At 46.8% G+C, this 14,156-nt stretch overlaps 1 protein-coding gene across 2 annotated transcripts in view; it reads right to left on the bottom strand.

Moving 5' to 3' along the window:
• Window positions 1-4,581: 4,581 nt before the first annotated feature.
• The window catches only part of LOC142884441 (CD166 antigen homolog), a 58,557-nt gene continuing 48,982 nt past the window's right edge, over window positions 4,582-14,156 (bottom strand). The window contains exons 13-16 of one of the 2 annotated variants that reach the window (XM_076020082.1): window positions 12,820-12,846; window positions 11,534-11,648; window positions 11,051-11,180; window positions 4,582-6,454 (exon numbers count right to left, since the gene is read on the bottom strand). In XM_076020082.1, coding sequence (XP_075876197.1) covers window positions 11,087-11,180; window positions 11,534-11,648; window positions 12,820-12,846 — 236 coding nt within the window. In that variant the 3' untranslated portion in view covers window positions 4,582-6,454; window positions 11,051-11,086. The remainder of the gene's footprint in view (window positions 6,455-11,050; window positions 11,181-11,533; window positions 11,649-12,819; window positions 12,847-14,156) is intronic. The other variant, XM_076020083.1, reaches the window with a different exon arrangement.

Genomic DNA, 14,156 nt, shown 5'->3' with positions numbered 1-14,156 from the left:
GCACAGTCCTGCTGCCGTGCAGGGTTAGCCCGGGCTAGCGGGCGCAAGAATCTTAACGCAAAGCGCATCACACACAGGTATGGAACGCTCCCCAACCCCACCCACCATGAAGATGAACCCACCCCCCACCTCCATCCCCCTCTTTTTTCTCTTCTTTCTTTTCCCGAGCAGTAATTTAAAGGGGAACGGCGCCGAACACGTTTGAATACCGGAACAATCGACGGCGGCGGCGATAACGAGCGGCTGTCGCGCAAAGAGACCTCGTTATCGTCCCCAGGGCGTACGTTTACCCGGCGTTATTATCCCGAGCAACACCGCAGCCAAAGGAAAAAAAAAAAAATAATCAAAACATACTCATACTATTGAGATGTAATTCAAGAGCTGCTCTGGGCCTGCTGGGCTCCCCAGTCTGTTTACATTTCAGCAGTCCGGCGACGTGACACTTGTATTGGAGCAGCCAGTGTTTATGATTCTCAGAGAGAAAGATGGGTTTGTACCGGTGTGGCTGCTTCCAGTAAACGCCCCCCGCCCATCTTTCCCCAACCACCCCCTTGGTTCGCACTCGCAGTCACACACCCAGAACATGTGACAGCCTGGCGTTCCCCTCAAACTCCTGGCTGGTTGTTTCTTCTATTGTCTCCTACACCTGAATTCCCCTGCTGAGGGAATTTTAGTGGCCTTATGTTGCAAAAGGGCACTTTGTATTTGTGTCATGCCCCCTTTCTGTTGTCAGTATTAGCAATGTGCTCCGGTGACAAAAAAAAAATAGCGTTGACAGGCTGTAAAGACTAGAGTAATGTGTAATTAATGTAAACTGTATGAATGCCTTTTATTTTTGTTTCTTTTTTTTGTCATTTTCACGGTAAATAAAGGAGCCTCGATTCCTTGTTTGATGCTCTTAGTGTCTGTGTCTTGCTGCTGCTGCTGCTGCTGCCGCCGCCGCTGCTGCTGCCGCCGCCGCTGCTGCTGCTGTTTCCTGGAAACCTTCCATCCAGTCACAAGAGTTTCATTTTTTTTGACTCGGTCCTGCATTTCAGCAGAAATAACAGAAGAGCGTCAGCCGCAATTATGACCTTGGGGGGCCTTGGGTCGCATCAGGAGAACACTTTGTGACGAGTGATGGAAGGGCGCCAGAGCTTCAGAGGGTCTCTTCTCCGCTCTGTCTGTCTGCCTGTCTGTCTGACTGAGAGAAATTGTCCCACATGCCATTCCAGCCACTGAGCGACACAGAAAGTCAGACTTAAAAGCAGATGACAGCGATGTTGTAAAGTTCCCAGCGAGCTCCCACTCCTTGAATTCTCCTCGTCTTCGTCCTCTCTCCCTCTCCTTCATCTCCTCTTTCGGACGGGCCGACATGTAACTCGATCCCGGCTCTTGCTGGTCGCTGCCACATCTCTCTGTCTGTCTGTGCTGTTTCACTTTGGCTCTGCGTGGGGGCGCTCGTCTGCGTCTCTCAGTTTGCTTTTATCATCTCCTGCTTTTTTATCTCTCAAGGCGTCTGCGGCTGAGGGCCCACCAACCCACCGTCACGTCGCTCAGCGCCTCCCGGTCCCGGCCAATCAGACTCAGCAGGGCAGCTTGGTGTTGGTGTTGGGCAACCAGTGCCCGGCTCAGATCCCAGCCAGAAGCTCTCTGACTGGGATAGATCTCAGGGAGAACGTGCAAACCCTGGGCTCTCTTCTCTCCGCGGTCTGAATACATGAATGTTGGGTTAATTGGCCAACTCTAAATTGGTCGTAGGTGTGAACTGCTGTTTGTCTCTATGTGGCCCGGAGATGAACTCGGCCAGCGTGCAGCCTGCCATCGCCGTCGTTCCCAATTGGCCTCACATGCATGTTTTTGGACTGTGGGAGGAAGGCGGAGAACCCGGAGAGAACCCACGCAGACACAGGGAGAACATGCAAACTCCACACAGAAAGACCCCAGGATCGGAATCAAACCCACAACCTTATCACTCTGAGGCGACAACGCTAACCACTGCACCACCATGTCGCCCTGACGCGACTCCATCCATCCATTTTCTATTGTTTTTTCTCTTGCACTCAGGGTGACCAGGGCTGCTGGAGTCTCTCCCAGCATTCTTCAGGGCGACAAGTCGCCAGTTTATCGCAGGGCCACAAAGAAAGACAAGCAACCGTCTACTCTCACATTCACTCCCACGACCAGTTTAGAGTTCCCAATTTGCCTCATAGGCATGTTTTTGGACTGTGGGAGGAAGCTGGAGTGCCCAGTGAGAACCCACACAAACTCCACAAAGAAAGGCCCCAAGTCTGGGGATCCAACCTGGAATCTTCTCACTGTTGGTACTAACCACTGCATTGCCCAACATGAAGTACATCTATTTAAGTCGACGTGCTTTAAAAATCTATGATCCGCCCTGATATTCCAAGGCCTACCATGTAGTGACATCCTGTTTCCACGTTCCACTTCGACCCAAACTCGTCGTACATTTTTACAAGTGCATCAGTCTGAGATAAAGTTAGAATTGTGATTCAGAAATGTAAACAGCCACACAGACGTCCAGATCACTCCCTTCCTTCTGAAGGGTCCTTGGACAGTGTTGTTGAGTAAACTACTGTGGGAGTATTTCACAGGGAGCCATGGATCCAAATTTAGCTATTTAATGAGGAATAAAACCTCACAAGTTGACTCTAAAACTGCTTATTTTGCTGGAACCACCCATGCCAAGCACAAGCAACATTATCATTTGGAGTTCCATGATAAGCCTCGAAATATATATCTATATTGGTCTTTTGGAGCAGAGCTCCAACATAGAGGGGTTCATGCTACCCGGCTCTAAACCCACTAATTAAGTGTGACTTAATTTGAGGTATTCCACAGCCTCAGATAGTCGCAGCAGTACAAAACGTAGATTAATCCACCTCTGAAAATAGTCGCCGTGTCTCGCTCCTCTAAATATACCTGCTGCCTTTCTATTGGCAGAGGAGAGATAGATATCTCCTCATTTATTTCTTGGCGCTATTTATCCTTCGCCCAGGAATCTGGAGCGGATCTCAGCTGCGGCTGAGGGAGGCTCAGGTGTGTCAGCCCGGTTCGTCGCCGGTCCAACACTTGTCGTCACCTGCGCGCCATTTGGGAACCCTGAGCGTTCAGTTCTTTCATTTACAGGTGCGCTGAGGCGATTAGCCGCTCGCTCTTTGTGATTTAGTGACGACGAGCAGGTGGAGCGCCTCATCAAAAACGGCACGGCGACACCAGGGACACATTCCTCGACAGCTTGGCCCCGTTTCTCCCCCTGCCTTTATTCCACGTGTGAGCCGCCCTGACGCTGTTTCACGCACAAGGTGTCGATCTCACGTCTGGTTTCAGTGAGAGACACGTGATCCGATTCACAATTAGCGGTTGCCATTAGCTCTCACTTGGAAACGGGCCGATGCAGATTTTCCCGATGTGCAATAACCTCCCGCCGTCGGGGTGACAGAGGCCATATCCTGTGTTTAATTAAACGCCACCGCTGGATCTGTTCAAATACGGGCCCACGCTTGTAATTTGGAGCACGCCACATGCTGTTCAATGCAATAATTATCAAGTGGAAAGGCGCCGGAAAGTACGTGTTGGGTTTGATATGCCAAAGAAATGAGCAAAGAAAAAAACAACTTAAAAGTGGAAGTAGTGATTATTTTTCCTGTCAGGAGAGCAGACCTGACAGTGTGATCAAAAATAGTGGCGTCGCAGGGGAAGAGTGGGGGAGGGGCACTGGCTTTCTGCTTCTAAGTTTGAGTCCAACGAACTCCGGGTGTTGCACAAGGAGTGAAAAAAAACTCCAGCTTCCTGAATAAACTAAAACGCCGGATTAAAGGCATATGAATAAATAAATAAATAAATAATGGTGCTTGGAAAGCAGCAGGAAGTTAAAACAACAAAGACGCAGCTCGTCTCCACCCACGCAAGTCTCAGTTGTCATCTTAGTCCCGTCTCTCTCCCCCCGCAGGGCTGGAGTGGCCTGCAGGCGCACACCCCGCCTCATTGTCATCAAACAAAGACATCAAGCCGCTAATTAGCTCCGAGATCCAGCAGCAGACTTACATCACGTTGAGAATGGCTGGAAAAACGTTACAGCTGCACCCCTCTATTCTCCCTCTGCCTTCCCTCCCCGTCTCTGTGTTGGATTTAAAGCTGCTCTCTGGTTTGAAGATGACAGCGCCAGAAGAAAAAACAATGACTTCGATGAGCGGGGAGGAGGAGAAGAAAGAACTAAAACCCCAGAAAGAATTCAGCGGCGCTCTCAAACATCATGGCCTCGAGGTTCGGCTCAAATCCGACAGCAGTTCAACTTCACCGAGAGCCGCAGTCACCGCCGCCGACCTGCTGAGGCTGGAGTCGTCTCTGCATGCAGATCAGGCCGCTCGTCTTCCAGCCGGTCACATTTCGTGACGACAGAACTGCTTCGCAACTTTAGTTACGACGCGTCATTTGAAGTCGGTCGCAATTACGCCCCCGGAGTCGTCAGCAGCCCAGTCAGGCGGCCTGCTGATCCGGGAGCCGGCGAACACCAGAGGGGGGAAAGAAAGATGGATGGAGACAAAGGACGAGAAGGAACACAGGCAGGACGTCTTTGGAGCTTTTTTCAAAAACTTTATTGTCAACAACAGTACAAAAACAAAAAGCTGTATTTACAAAACTATGGCCATCTCATCTTACCCTCTTTGGTTTCACTGCTGACCTGATTATTTGAATAGGATCAACAAAAAAAGAAATGAGACATGGGTGAGGTGCTTCAAAAATGGTGACCTACTACTAACAAGGGTTCACATTCATGCTCTTTAACAACGTCCGGGGTTGAAAATGTGCGGCTAATTCCAACCGATTACAGAAGTTCGAGGAACCAGCGCGACCTCTCGGGACTTGAATCCTGCTAATCAACGCGGGAAAAAAGGGCAAACTCCAAAACAGAAATTGGATCTTTTGTGCAATGTGTGACACAATGTGTGACACTGCGCTGGTGATGACAGTCACACAGTGGTGTACAACAGGAACTGGTTAAGCATGACTTCCTGTATGTAACCAGAGCAGGTTATACAGGAAGTTTTGAAGTTTGAGATTAAAAAAACGGTTTGTTGTAATGTCACAAAATCGGTTGTTGCAAAATTGGGGTTCCAAGTTTAGCATCGTTGGTATAGTGGTATCGAATGAGTTTGGACGAAGGTCGAGGAGTTGTTGGAGTCACGAATGTAACACTTGGCTACACCTGAAGGGGGAGTTGCTATTGTGTTGGGGATCATCAGGACCTTTCAGCACCTTAATGAATTTTACAATCTCCACCTCTTGTCTTGGGCTCGGTGTCGATAGTACGGCTGAGTTTAGCATTGTAGGCAATGATGACAATACAGCAGACAGCGAGCACAGAGAGCCCGTCGCAAAGCACTGGCTCGTCGCCTAGCGGGAGCGCCGTTTCAATGCTGCTCCGCTGACGTCCACGCAGGACATAAATACGACGAAAACACGTGCGCGTTTTTTTTTTTTAAAAAAGAAGAAAAAGAAAAGAAAAGAAACGCAAAGTGTCAGTAAAGCTCTTCCGAAGGTTAACAAACAAACAAAACAAGTGGATCCTCCGCGGAGAAAACCATTTAGTGTATTGACAGCAGAGTGTGACAAAGTGTGTTTCCCTCGCTAGCGGTCGCTTTCTAACACAACTATTAGCAATGCAGTGAACTGTGAACGAAGAGGAAGGACTAACTTGTGTGTCATAACTTTTAGTCAACTAAGAGTCGTCAGTAGGTTCCTTTTTTTTGGGTGGAAGGAAAGGTTTAAATGAGCTACGAGAACAGAAATCCTGTCTACATGATCCAGTTCCTCGTCTATCAATACCATCAGCCGCTGAGACGATCCAGTGTTGCCAGTGTGTTAAAAAAAAAACAGAGAACGTAAGTCATGAGGTCAGGTGGGTCGAGGTCGTCGTAGGGCGACCGAGCAGTGATGTTTCTTTTCTCTTTGAGCTCATCCAAAGGCTTTTTTTTTCATACTCAGCGCACAAAAAAGAAAATTGGAAAGTTCAAAATAAACATAATTAACAGTGGCATGCTCAGCCAGTGCACACGCATAATAATGATTTTTGTGTTTTTGTATTTTTTTTTTCTTTTCCACACACAGGCCTCACATAGTGTACAGGAAATTTACATTCTTCGAGGGAATCAAAAAAATTACCGAAAAAAATAGAAAAGGAGAGAGAGAGCGAGAGAGAGGGGGAGAGAGAGAGACCCCACCACACAACCTCACAGCCTTGCTCGAACAAAACAAAACAAATCAAACAGGGAGCATTCACCAGGAACATAAATAACAGAATGACACAGTAACATGAGGCAGCCTCAGTGCAGACTTGGAAAAAACAGTGAGGTGGGACAGCAGGAGAATCACTCTGGTGGATGCTGCTGATGCAGAGCCTGGTGGAGCCAGTCAGCAGCTCTGGGTGTGGCCGGGCTGCTCTCAACGGCACCTGCAGCACACACACACACGCGCGCACATTATATTATATATTTTTGCAATCGATGACTTTCCTTGATGCATTCATTCATTCATTCAACATTCAGTTACTCAAGTGCAATAAGACATTGTGACAAAAGACGAGTCTGAAAAACAGTAACAAACAACTTTGTCCCGTTATTCTGGAACCAGCTTTGAAACAACAACCACTGAAAGTATGAACGTAAAAAGAAGCTGGAAATTTTTCTCTCTCTTTTTTTTTTAATTGAGTCAATTCATGAATCGATGAATCAATCAGTGAATTGTTTCAGCTCTACTCATGTTCATCGTAGACCCAGGTGTTGACAGCTAGGTTCTGTTTTTGTTTCTGAAGATGAAGTTGTTTATTCATATGTGTCGGTGCACCCAACACACACACACACACACACACACACGCACACACACACCCACCCAGTGCTACGTTCCAAAGCTAAATGAGCTGAAAGGGTTTGATGGTGTTTTAATTCACCGTCCCGCCCTCTTTGCTTTTGTCAGAGCTGCAATTCAACAATTAAAACTGTTATTTGTGTGTGTTGTTGTGATCAGAGGGGAGGTGGGATGCGGCTGCACCACACACCACACACCACACAGCGCACACACTGCTGATTGGATCCAGTGAAGGCACCTGCGTTGGGCCCAGCCAGCTGGAGTTAATCAGCCTGGCGAGGCTATAAAGAGAAGCTTGGTGTGTGTCGCTCACTTTTAGTGTGTGACGCTGCCATCAGTTGTCTCTCCTGGGAGGTGTTTGGTTTGGAGGGGGCCGAAGTGAGTGTCTACTTTGAAGTTCCCATTGGGTTTTTCATTTTCTGTCTTTTTTTCGGTCAATCTTTTTGATAGATTTAGCGGCTGATTGTGGGAGATGACTCTTTCTACCCCAGTCTGACAAACCACTGTGAAGGTTGAATGGAAGAAAATGTTTCAAGCGGGGATTAAAATGTTCTCTGTTCAGAGTGATCAAGCTGTGCTGCCGTGCGGCTGAGTTCGGTCACTGTCGGTAAATCAGCCGCAGCCAGGCAGCCGCCCCTGACTGAAACCATGTTGCTGGAATGGAAATAATGTTTTGGGGCTTTTTTTCGCCCCACCATGTCTCTAGCTAGTCTTTCTTTGGCTGAGGTTGTTATCAGCAAACCAAAAGAAGAAGGTCACCGGCACTGCGTGAAGTAGTTTCAGTATTTATCACCACTGATAAATTCTGAAATGTTCCAACATTCTGCACATTTATCAGTGTTTCCCAAATGTCACGCGGATCCACTCCCCCTCCTGGTGCTTTTTAATTTGGCTGCCGTGACCGAGTGAGTCTCCATAGGGTAGCTGAGCAGGAATTAAAACTCCACCTACCACTGCAGATTAATGTGTTGGTAGAAACTCTGGTCACATTTTATTATCGGTGGTGGGAGAACTAAAATAAATATTTGAATGAATAAAGTGCAAAGTTCAGCTCTGCGTTAGCACCTGATGTCATTGTGGAAACAGTGCCAATAGAACTGGTCCATGGTGGTCGCTGTGTGTGTGTGTGTGTGTGTGTGTGTGTGTGTGTGTGTGTGTGTGTGTGTGTGTGTGTGATGTCACCAGTGTTTGAGGACGATGCCAACGCTGATGTAAGGCTTTGCTAACATGGTTCCTGTTTTGGAAGCTACTGTGAAACTGCAGCACGTCTGTGTGTGTGTGTGTGTGTGTGTGTGTGCGCGCGTGCGCGCGCACTGAAAGGCACGCAGGTGGACAACTTTGGTCACAAAGTAATGGTTTTTAAATCTTAAATAAAGCTTGAAATGAAGTGCAGCCAGGCTATAAGAGGCCCAAACTGGAGGGGGCGCTCACCAGCCTCAAAAACCACCTTTGGCCTGTCCTCTAACTGGCCACTCAGAGGCTGAGTTCAGGCCTCCAGAAACGTTCTAAATCTGATGAGATAACAGCTACAGTTGCTTGTTCAGGAAAAACAAAAAAAAAAAAATGCAATTTGTGTTTTATTGTTTTATTGCTTTGTTCGGTCAACGTGCTCTGACTTCTCTCCTGACTGGTTTGCTGTTTGTGGTCTAGTGAAGAAGTGGTCCCTCTTTGAAACGGCGCTTTCTGGTCCACGTTGATCATCCAAACAGGAAAAACTAGTTGCACAGCAGAAACTCGGCCCTCATGCTGCCAAGGTGGAAAAATATGTGACTTTTTTCAAGTCATGCAAGACAGTTGCTTCAACTTTCACACTTCCTCTTCTCGACCTCTGTGGTTTCGTAGTCATTCATTTATCTATTTTTGCCTGTGTGGTGTGTTTTTTCATCTCTGCTCGGTCGGCCCCTTCAGCACTTGTTTTGGAATTTAATATTCATCTGTCGGACCTGCGTCTGCATCTGGCCGCTGGATCTCATATTTCCACAGGCAACACAGCGACAGTGTTGTTCTTTGTTATTGAAGGCTTTCTGCTGAACGGGGGGTGGGTAGGGGGGGTACGGGGAGTTCGCAATGTTCCAAATCTGTCTACAGGGGGGCCATGTCAGCATTCCTGGATAACACGCTAGTGTTAGGAAGGCAAGTTGCAAATATCTTTCAAGAAAAACTGTCTGGGGGAAACATCGAGTGAAAAAAATCAAATCAACAAAAAAAACATGCCCTTGCCACGAGCGGCGCCCTCTTGGGGCGCACACGTCAAGCGGGAGCCACCTCGCTGAGCTGCGAGGAGGATGCATGTTTACTTCCCACCATAAAAAAAGTGCCTTCATGAAACTCTCGCGACGACGTCTGAGGATTTTTCTTGTGTGAGAGCGGCGCGATTCCTGGGGATGTTCACGGCCGCTGAATTTTTCAAAAGCGTTTTATTGCCGCTACGAGCGTGAGACAAAAGCAATCTGGCTCCATTTATATTGGAGGGAAAGGCAGGAAATCAGCACAACTGATGCTCTCGCGCCGAGCAACGAACACCCAAGCTGCGTTCAGGGTCCGGTGTGTGATATTTGGTTTTGTTTTAAATTGGCAAATGCTTAATATACTGCCGGCAAATACATTCATAAAAGTTTATATTCGCAGTACAATAAAGGTCATTTGGTTTTCCTACCTATTGAACAGTTCTTATTTACATATAAGAATATACATAGTTCAAGGTCTCAGTTAGCTGCCATCTTGCACCGCCATAGTTCTAAGGAAGCCCGGTGAGGACAATCCTGGTCGCCTGACGGCACGTTTCGTATTCGGGCTGAACGCTCGGATCCTCAAACCAACAAAGAAGAAGGTGGACCAGATATCCACACAGGTTTGGGTGCGCAGGCCACCGTAGTTCACTGGCAAGCTCGGGAGGGGGAGGGTGAGAGGGTGAGCGCTGCAATCTAAAATGTAACCACTTGATGTTGCTGTTTCTTCTCAAAAATCTCCAAATATTATTCACTTCCTGCGGCAGAGCATTGAAAACTGTCATTTCCCGAGGTTCATCGCAAGACTTTTTACATGTGACACATTGCGATGTGTTCACACAATCGGATCATAAGACACAGGGTCAGTAGGCACGAGTCACTTCCTATGTTTTTATTAATTTCTCTTATTCCACACACTCTCTCTCTCACTCTTTTTTCTTTTTTTTCCATTTTCGACAGATCTAACTTCATAAAGGTGATTAATAAAGGGTTGGAGGTCTGGAAGTCCTGAGACCAGGCAGACCTGTTATCTGATGGGGCGAGATGATTAATTGCATCAGATTGGGTAAGGAGGAAATAAAAGTCCTCCTTGTGAAAACATGACGTTGATTAATGTGAGTGCTGTGTGGCAGGCCGTCAAGCGGCCGCCAGCGTGTGAGTGATTAGCCCCTCTGATGAGCAGGCGGACCTGCGAGTGGGGCACTTCGCCTACACCGTTAGCGTGTGTAAACGGCTCGAACATGACAAATGTTTTATGACACATCAAGAGGTCTTTTGAGGCCTTGGTAGGCACTATTGAAGAAGAGTGCTCCGTAGACGCAGCCATTATTTCTTCTTCTCGTTCTTGTGAAGGGAAAACCATCTTTCAGCTTCCAGTGCGGCTGGATTGACACTCGTTCACCTTGACGACCGCCCACGATGCTGTTTTTCACGCTGCTCTGCCAATCGGCTTCCTGCACTAAAGTGATCCAAACCAGGTAGCGACGGCCGCTGAACACCTTTTAAATCCTAGCGAAGAACGTAGAGAAGATCGGGCGCCATTTACAATGAACAACCTTGAAGGGTTTCCTGCTGTGAACGACACATTTGCGCTTCACTTCAGACTGGATTTTGGCTTTGTTTTTGTTTCACACTGCAGAGCATAAAAGCGAGCCAGCCAGCTGGCTAATTTCATTGCAAAACTCTACCTGGCGTGTTTGAAGATTGTATAACTCAAGTGTGATAAACAGAAGGTAAGTGTAATGTGGATTTTTTTCCAGAAGAATAGCTGAAAGAAATCAATGGATTTAGAAAAAACGTGTTCCATGAGACAAGGTGGTGAAACAACCTTTGCGATGCTCGTCAAACACGCCAAAACATTTGATCAGAAAGGACGTTTCTCACACCCTCGTTTGCAAACCGGCTTGCACATGCCGTGGTCGTGTTTGAGTGGCTTCAAAAGTGACAATTCCTACCTCTCTCATCCCATGTAGCGCAGCCCGAGTGCCGTTTTAAACAGGGTGATTGTTCTCCCTGTTCTCCTCCAATTTCTTGCTTTCCTCAGACGTGCCCACCTCCTTCTCTCCGGTCTTCCAGCTTCCTTGTCTGTGGTGAGCACAGAATTACAAATGCATGATACACCTCAGTGGAACGGCACGCTTTTTAGTTTGTTCCAGGTGACACAGCAGGCTTCAAATTCACACTGTATCCACAATACTTTCCACTATTTTGCCCTGAACTCACATCTCCTTTGTAGTACCCACCTACGCTTTTTTTTTTTTTTTCTTTATCTGAAACACATTGTCCCTTATTTGACGCGCAATCTTTTGAGTCTTTCGTCACGACTGTGTTGCTATAGAAGGAATTTACTCTGAGGATACATTTCCAAACTTGGCGCGGCACCAGCGGCAGGTGCGACGAATGCAAGCGCCCAAAATGCTAATGTTCTCTTTCTGTACCTTGAATTCTTCATGTAGCACCAGTAGCCGAGTCCCACTATGCCAGCGACCAGGAGAAGCCCGATCACAATGGCCACAATAAGACTGGATTGGTCCTCGGGGTCGTCCTGAGATCCTGTAAGCAGACAACCGTGCTTTGCTTTAGCTGCGGAACTAATACACACACACTCACACACACACACTCTATGCGCACGTGCAAGCATAGAGAAATAAAAGAGTTATAACTCTGCTGTGTTCAGAAAACATGAGGTAGCCTCCAAGAATATCGTGTTAATCAATCATGTTGCCTGTGTGAGCACTGGCAGAAATCTGTTTCCCAAAATGAGGGTTTCCACACAATGGATAGCTGTGCTTATTTAGACCTAATTGAAGAAGAAATACCGGCATCAATTAAAAACACAATAAATGATGTTTTAAGTGGCTAATTTATGTTTCGGGATTAAAATGATTAGATATTATATTTGAGAATACCTGATGTTTCTTTTCTTCTTTTTTTCATTTTCTAATGTCTACTCTAGCAGTCTCAGATCATTGCCCTTTGCCACTTCAGAATTAGTTTTCTCTGTGTCCTCGGCGCTCAGTCAGATCCTATCTTACCTAGTGTAAAACTAATGAAAACGTTACTTTAGTTTGGCTATCTAGAGGCATCAGCAGGGCTGTTGTTTTCTCATTTGGATGAGTGTGAGGAGGGTCAGTGGTGAAGACGTCGCTAGCCGGGTTCTGACAGGAGAAGGGAGCTCTCGGCCAGCGTCCCCGTCAGTCTCTGCGCTCGCCGCAGCGCTGATCGCTGCCAAGCTTAAATACTAGAGTGACTTCTGAAAAGACTTCATGTTTTGAAAGGTGTCACACTGATGAAGAGCATATTTTTTCTTTTGTAAGCCAACAAGGCCAACTGTCTTTTGCCTGAGAATAGTGACAGCAATGGGTAAATGGATTGGGCTTTTTTTTTTTTAAACAGAAATTGAAGATGGCAGGAGGTGATGGATGATGAACAGCTGCCGGGGAACATGTGTCAGCAGGTTTTAACCCAATTATACCTATCGCCGTGTCCTACACTTCAATTGAAAAATGAAAATATGATAATGTGTTGCACACCTGGCAGAGATAATTGTGTTTCCATTTTCGGTGGATATTTAAGTCGGGCATTTTCAAAAAAACTCCCATTTAAACGGCAGCAGTCTATATGAGGTTGATCTTAAGGTAGCATTTATTTCAGAGGAAAAAAAAAAGACAGAATTAGATCAAAAAAGAAAAAAAATGAATAATTGGGCAAATAAAAGTCTTACCTTTTCCCTCATTATCCTCCACAAAAACTGAAATCAAACAAAATCATATTAGAACTTAGAAAAAGGAAAAAGGATTGAGAGGTAGAAAAACACAAACTTGGATTCAGTGTGTTCAGGAAAGAAGCTGCGGCCAGGTGCGGCACTACGCAAAGAGAATCAACCGTCTATTATAAAAGTAGCTATTTCCTCTCCTCTGAGTGCATGCGTAAAGCAGAGTGTATCCAAGGCAGCGAGCGGGAAGAACCGCGAGACAGCTTAAGCACCCTAACAAACAAGAAATCAAGCCAAACCCAGGAGACAGTGGAGGGGGAGAGCCAAGAGAGAGGAGGATTATCACAGACTGGGAGGAAGAATGGGAGGAGCGGCCGCGGCTGAATGTGGATGAGATGAAATGGAAGCGGTGTGGTGCTCGGTGTTGGCCAGTGTGACAGCTTCAACATTCATCTTTAGTTTTCACTTTGATTTTTTTTTAAACCATTCAATTTTATTCTGTTGTGTGTGTGTGTGTGTGTTTTTTTTTTTTTTTTGCATCCAGTGGGGAATGTGAGTAACCAGCGCAGTGTGCAGTGTGCAGTGTGCAGTGTGTAGTGTGTAGTGTGCACCTCATCAAATGCAACTTCCATATAAGCACATTCAGGCCGGTTCAGCCTTTGAGTGCCGTTGATAATGTGCTTAAATGGGTTGCAGGAACAAAGCACAATTACGGATGGCTCTGGGGTGTGTGTGTGTGTGTGTGTGTGTGTGTGTGTGTGTGTCAGCCAAAGTCAAGTGGTGTCTCTAACAAAGAAAACAGCTGTTTGGCTTCTGTTTTCTGAGGTGGCTGTGGAAACGCAGCAAGGCCGCTGTCTTCCTACAAGCGTGCACAAGTTTGCCCTGAACGCTCTCGTGGAACTCAGCCTATCTGAAAATAGCCCATTAACAGCAGGCGGTGTTCATTCAGGCTGGAGACTGTTAGTGTGTTAGTGCTGCGGAAGCTATCAGTGTGTTAGTACAAGGAACAGACGAACACGCTGTGCCGAAAGACACCTGTGAGTAACCTGGGTGAGGGAAGAGAGCGGCAGGTTAATGTGAAACAAATCAATACAGAGGCTTCCATCTTTAGTACAATGTCTTAACATCTCAACATGGCTGTTCTCACTCCACCTTCTGCACAAACTGGCGTATCTAGCCTCTCCGCAGACGAGACTCGATACTTGTGCTCGACTTCTTGTTTTGTTGCACTCGCAGTTACTCATTATTAAGAGGGAGCTCCAGCAATCAAGTTAAAGCTGAAAGCTCGTGGCAAGATCCGCTCTAATTGGGATGCTGCACTGGCGGTAACACAATCACCGAGTCAT

This window comes from Nelusetta ayraudi, unplaced genomic scaffold (genome assembly GCF_046127955.1).
Source record: "Nelusetta ayraudi isolate G7.1 ecotype Tasmania unplaced genomic scaffold, CSIRO-AGI_Nayr_v1 ptg000011l, whole genome shotgun sequence".
Lineage (NCBI taxonomy): Eukaryota > Metazoa > Chordata > Actinopteri > Tetraodontiformes > Monacanthidae > Nelusetta > Nelusetta ayraudi.
This window is presented reverse-complemented; position numbering and strand designations above follow the sequence as displayed.